General features: G+C 46.0%; 1 protein-coding gene across 1 annotated transcript in view; it reads right to left on the bottom strand.

Moving 5' to 3' along the window:
- Positions 1-5209: 5209 nt before the first annotated feature.
- LOC102673710 (homeobox protein SIX4) overlaps positions 5210-5629 on the bottom strand; it is a 49656-nt gene continuing 49236 nt past the window's right edge. The window contains exon 5 of the mRNA XM_031515316.1: positions 5210-5622. Coding sequence (XP_031371176.1) covers positions 5367-5622 — 256 coding nt within the window. The 3' untranslated portion in view covers positions 5210-5366. The remainder of the gene's footprint in view (positions 5623-5629) is intronic.

Consider the following 5629-nt stretch of genomic DNA (forward strand, 5'->3'; position numbering starts at 1 on the left):
ACATACGATCATTCTCAATCTGTCACGAATGCCGATTTCGTGGCTTTCTTTATTCCCTCCTCCCCTCCTCTTCCTGAGGTCTGCTCGCACCCTTAAGCAGCCAAGAGCCCATGATCTGGTCGACAAGGAAGAGGCCGGAAGAGGAGATCGAAAATATAGAACGTGTGCACGAGCGAGCAGGGGGTTGTACGAACGGGAGAAGGGGGGGGATGGAGTGAGAAAGATCCGTAAAGCCTGAAAAACTTCTTACCGCAACAATGGCGAGTAGCGATTTTAAAAAGATCCTACGAAGATTTACCATCACTTTCACACCTCTCCATGGCACCCCAGCGCCTGTCTAAGACCTACAACAAATACCTGGTGGGCATCGTAATCTCGCTAAGGCCTCCCATAGTGGGGGTCCCTTGTGGGCCCCCATTATGATTTTCGCGGCATTGTCACGGTGTCGAATCTGTCTACAAATAACCACTAGAGAAATGGTTATTCACTGTCGATACTCTTCTACGATCCGCTCTCACCCTCCTTCTTCCACTCTCGCTCTTCCAACTCCGTCTCTCTTTTCCCTCTGTCGACAGCCCCGCTTTCCCTCTCGCCCGCGCTCATTCCGGATTCTCCCCCCATTCAGAGTGGACTACATTATTTTGTTGTAAGGCCTCGACCACACCGTATTATCCTAACATCTAAATCCGGACAGCTGGATGTCTATCAGAGTCTCTCAACCAGAGCGCCTCGTATTTCTAATAGGAACGCCTAGCTTTTCGCTTTATTTATTACTCGACACCGTTCGTTGCTCGATCATTCGATAACAAGACTGTGAAACAGGATTTTTCCACGAAACTACAAGAATTTCTTTAAATCAATCAAACGATTTTTGTTCGAACGATTAACGATTCGAGTAGAAAAATCGAAATACGGAGCAATACGGAGTATCGAGATAATAATTTATTAAAATTTTTCTAATGTAAATTTATTCGATAAATTTTAATATTGTGAAGATATTTCATCGAACAACTACGATGGAATATCCGTTGTATTGAAATCCAGTTCCATTTCTCACCTTCGGCTGAGAACCATTTTCTAATGAATGTGGCAGAGGTGTTAGAGCAGCAACTGTCAAAACACGAGCGGCAAGACGGCCGTGGCATCCAGTGTGCGACAAGGACACGAAACTGGGGTAGACGGAACGGTCCTTTTTCACGCCATATTGGGTATATGTGCCTTGAAAACGGTACACGGAACCGATGCGTATCGATAATCGCGATATTCATCCTTTCATTTCCCCACTACGAAATTCTTGCCGCGCGTGTACGATACGATACGATACGATACGATACGATACGATACGATACGCGACGTTGAAACGAGGCATTGTTCACGTTGGCCGTGTTTGTTGCACAACGGTTATCCGGCCTTCCGCTCATTGAATTGCAGACGATGGTTATCAAGAAGGCCAGGACGGATGTTTTTTTAAAGGAACGAGCAGAAACCAGAAATTAATAACTCGTTTAACGCTTGGCTCGTTCTATCATCCGACCAACAACTCGCTCATATTTACCAACGTGATATTTATTCATCTATGATACGGGTAATTTCATCTTCGGATCGAATCAATCCGATCTTTCCACAAACGATAAAACGAATTACTTCCACCGTTATTCCATATATATATATATATATATAATACTTTGATTCAATTATGCAACGAGATTCCCGTTCAATCGTTATCTCGACGGCCAAGAAGCAGCTTTCGAGTTCGTATCGATTATTGGCCGTTGATCAGGCGTTACGCGGCGATTAGCTCTCTCGAAGCTCGCCTCTAAACAACATTTCGCACAATGACCAGTTTCAATTACGCCAACTTTATCGAAGTAATTTAACAACTAGCCGGGGAAACGACCGCCGAGGGATCCATTCCCTCTCTCCATTCCTCTCCAGTAGCCTCTAACGACTCCATCTTCCAGCGAAGAATCCACCCAGCTGTCGAGAACTTTCGCCAACCAACCGAGGAGAAGAGAGAGAGAGAGAGATGTTATACGCATTACCGTACGAGAGAGACCGGGTGAAAGAAGACGGGGTGAGCGAGAGAGAAAGGGTGATACGTGATATCGGTATAGGCGAAGGGAAGGCGACGGTAGACAGGCACAGAGAGTGGAAGGGTGAGAGGAAATGTATAGAGAGAGGAAAAGAGGAAGTGGTCGCATGTGGAGCAGGCAGGGTGGAGTCGACGACGAGGACGGTTAGGCGTGCGCTCTGGGCATATCGGCTTTTTGGAGAGTTCTTGGTCGATGTTCCTGGTTCCTGGTTAACCCGCGGGATCGGTTACAAGCCAACCCGGCCACCCGATTGGTCCATTTTGTCAGCGACACCCGCCCACGCCACGTTATCGCGCAACTACCTCTCGCTTCCTATATCCTTCTCCCTTTCTCTCCATCCTATCTCCATATTTCACTCGCTCTCCTCCTCCGCGCCGTGCCCGTGTCGATAACCTCTCCTACGCTTGATCTCTCTCCTCTATCTCTCCCTCTTTTCGCACACGCTTTTAACCTTCCACTGTCTCCGCGACGAGTCTCTCTCTCTCTCTCTCCCTTTCCCTCGCTCTTCATCTTTCTCACCCCTCGTGTCTCCCTCGCCTTCTCCACCTTGCCACGCTCCTTGTCCCTTCACGAATCGTCGACGCGCACCCATTGACCTTCGAGTGAAAANATTCGTGTGTTTCGAACGAACCGCGACCTCTTCTTCGTATTCCTCCTCCTCTTCCTTTTTTTTCTTTTTTTTCTTTCAGCTTCGTCTTCGTCTCTTTTGGGTTCGTTAACAGAGAGAGTCGGGTGACTGTGCGAATTCGCTGGTTATACAGCGTATTCCGTGGGGAAGAAGGAGGAGGGGGAGGGGGAGGAAGAGGAGGAGGCCCCTTGCCAGCAGCCAGTTTAAATTGTAGGAAGGACGCGGCCACCTGAATTGCCTCGGCTCTTTCTCGCCTCGGCGAGAAGTTATTTTTTAATTGTTTCCCCGCGCGGTAACGCAACACCTAAAAACGCGCTTCTCGCTCTCTGTGACGGAGAAGCGACGTGTGATCGAAGGTTGGGTGGGCCGCGAATTCACCTGGCCCGCAACGATATTAATAGACGAACGATACAATCGACGCGGTGAAACGGCGAACGGGGCTTCGATAATCGTCGTGGATAAATCGTATGCAACGGATTTTAACCGGTTAACCCGGTTAATTTTGACGGAGTAAATTTGACGAATATCGTAACGCTGTTAATCTCTGAATTTTGTGGATATTGTGGGACGGGTTTGTTGAGTTGAGATCTATTCGGGGATAATTAACGATAATTGAAGACTCACTCGGTGATAGTTTTTGTTGTAATATCATAATAATAATCTGTTAATATATTTTCGCGTGAATGTATTTACAGGCGCAAATAATATTAATAATAATTATTAATAATATTAATAATAATAATGCTTCATCTTCCTCTCGTATATTTATATATGTATAATTCCGTGTTAATAGTCTTTACGTAAGGTAGCTATGTATACATGGGCTGTGGTAGTATGTTCATATTTATAAGGTGGTAAGGGCCGATTATACAAGAAATTCTGCTAACGTGTTGTGTATTCTCGTGTGTATCTACAAAGACAGAAGGGGGAGGGGAAACCACCGTGTTCGCACGGTTTCTTCTTGCATCTTCTTCTTCTTCTTATTCTTTCTTTTTCTTCTTCTCCTTCTTCTTCTTCTTCTCCTTCTCTTTCTTCTTCTTCTTCCTCCTCCTCCTCCTCCTCCTCCTCTTCTTCCTCTTCTCTTCCAACCAGGCTCGAGTGGGTCGATCGATCGATCGTGTTCCTTGACAATCGAGTTCCCTCGAACCGCGTGCAACTCCACGGAGAATAAACGATTACTTCGTTCGTGGCGACCGTGTCGAGAGATTAAGGAAATTTACAAATTGCTAATCCCTATTTAAGCTAGAGGGGGGGGGGGGAAGGTTTCGCCAAGTATCTTAAATTAATACGACCGATGCTCCGTCTCTCGTTCCATCTCCTCGTCGATTATTTTTAACTCGCGTTTCTACACGTTCGCGTCGACTCGACACCGTACAACGATTGTGCGATTTCAATTTGGGAAAAGATGTTTAGACGATATTCAATATTACAACAGATCGGTTCGTTTCGTTCGTTGGATCGAGTTACAAAGTGGTTGTCAGCCCGATTTGTTCGACGAGTATCCGCGCATCTCTCGGTGTATCCGTTGATATCTCTCGACGTTCTAACGAGATTAGAAGGCTCACTTATTACGATACGATATTTTATCGGCTGAACAACGTTATAATTTTTTTTTTTTCTTTTTTTTTTTCTTTTTCGAAACTCGACCTCGATCTACGTTCAAGGCTTACGTTTCGAACTTGTACGTCCTCGAATCATTTTTTACCATTTTTTTCATTTTCATCCGAATCGATAGATTTTAAACAGATCACGTTCTATCACCGACGATAGATCATGTAAGCACGTACGTTTGAAATGACGACGAACAACAGTTTCAGGCAACGATTACACCGAACAACATCTTTTTTTTTTTTTTTTTATCGAAAGCATCGCTATGTACAGACTACAGAAAAAGAAGAGAGAGAAAGAGAGAGAGAGAGAGAAAGAGAGAGAGAAAGAGAGAAAGAGAAAAAACCGAAAAGAAAACACCACTACCACTGAGTTCGTTAGCCTCGAAGCGGATCGATCTCGTGTTCGGGTTTTTCGTTCAACGAAAAATGTACCCATCCTCGCGTGGCCGTCGTTTCCTCGATGATTTAAGGCTATTTACACGTGACGATCACTCACTCTCTCGCATCATATTCATCTAATTGCACACGTCCGCTCCCGCGATCCATCTACGCACAATCGGCTAGAAAAATTCTAGTCATTGTTTGTATCGCGTAACGATATTAATTATCGAATCCTTTCCTGTCCATTTTTTCTTTTTTTTCCCTCTCTCTATCACTTGAACAACGCGAACAATTGATTGTTAATCTTTCTTTCTTCCCTCTCGAGGGAAAGAAAAATTTCAATTTCTTTTATTATTTTATTACTATCATCCAAGAAATTCTTCTCCCCGCCGAATTTCATCCAAAGTTCCTTCTTCGAGAATCTTCGACGAATCTTTGATATTCGACGACTCGAATTCGAATCTTCTCGTTTCTCCTTTTTTTCCTCTCTTTTTTCTTTTTTCACAAAACCTCGAACCGTTTCTCGAAAAACTGATGCTCGTCACTGGTGGCCATCGTCACCGGTTTCCCCGACACACCGACGGCCCGTCGATGATCGTCCTCCCCCGTTTCCCTCGAAATCGCGTGTTCCGGCTCGTCGTCCTTAGTGTCGTATCACGCGGGCGAGAACGGTCTGTGGATCTGGGGCGGTTTCGGGTTCGGCGGGGGAGGCGTTGCGACCCTTATCAATCCCTGGCCTTGAGACTGACCCTGAGGTGTCTGTTGACTGTTGGCCGTTTGCGGTGGGCTGCCTCGCGAGGAGGGCGTGTGAGGGCTGGGCACCGCAACCCTTAGAGGGCCCGTCACGGACAGGTTCGTGGCCATTAATGGCGGGCTGTGCGCTTCCGACAGGCTGTCCGACAGACGCGAGATTCCAC

This window comes from Apis dorsata, unplaced genomic scaffold, assembly GCF_000469605.1.
Source record: "Apis dorsata unplaced genomic scaffold, Apis dorsata 1.3 scaffold_61, whole genome shotgun sequence".
Taxonomy (NCBI): domain Eukaryota; kingdom Metazoa; phylum Arthropoda; class Insecta; order Hymenoptera; family Apidae; genus Apis; species Apis dorsata.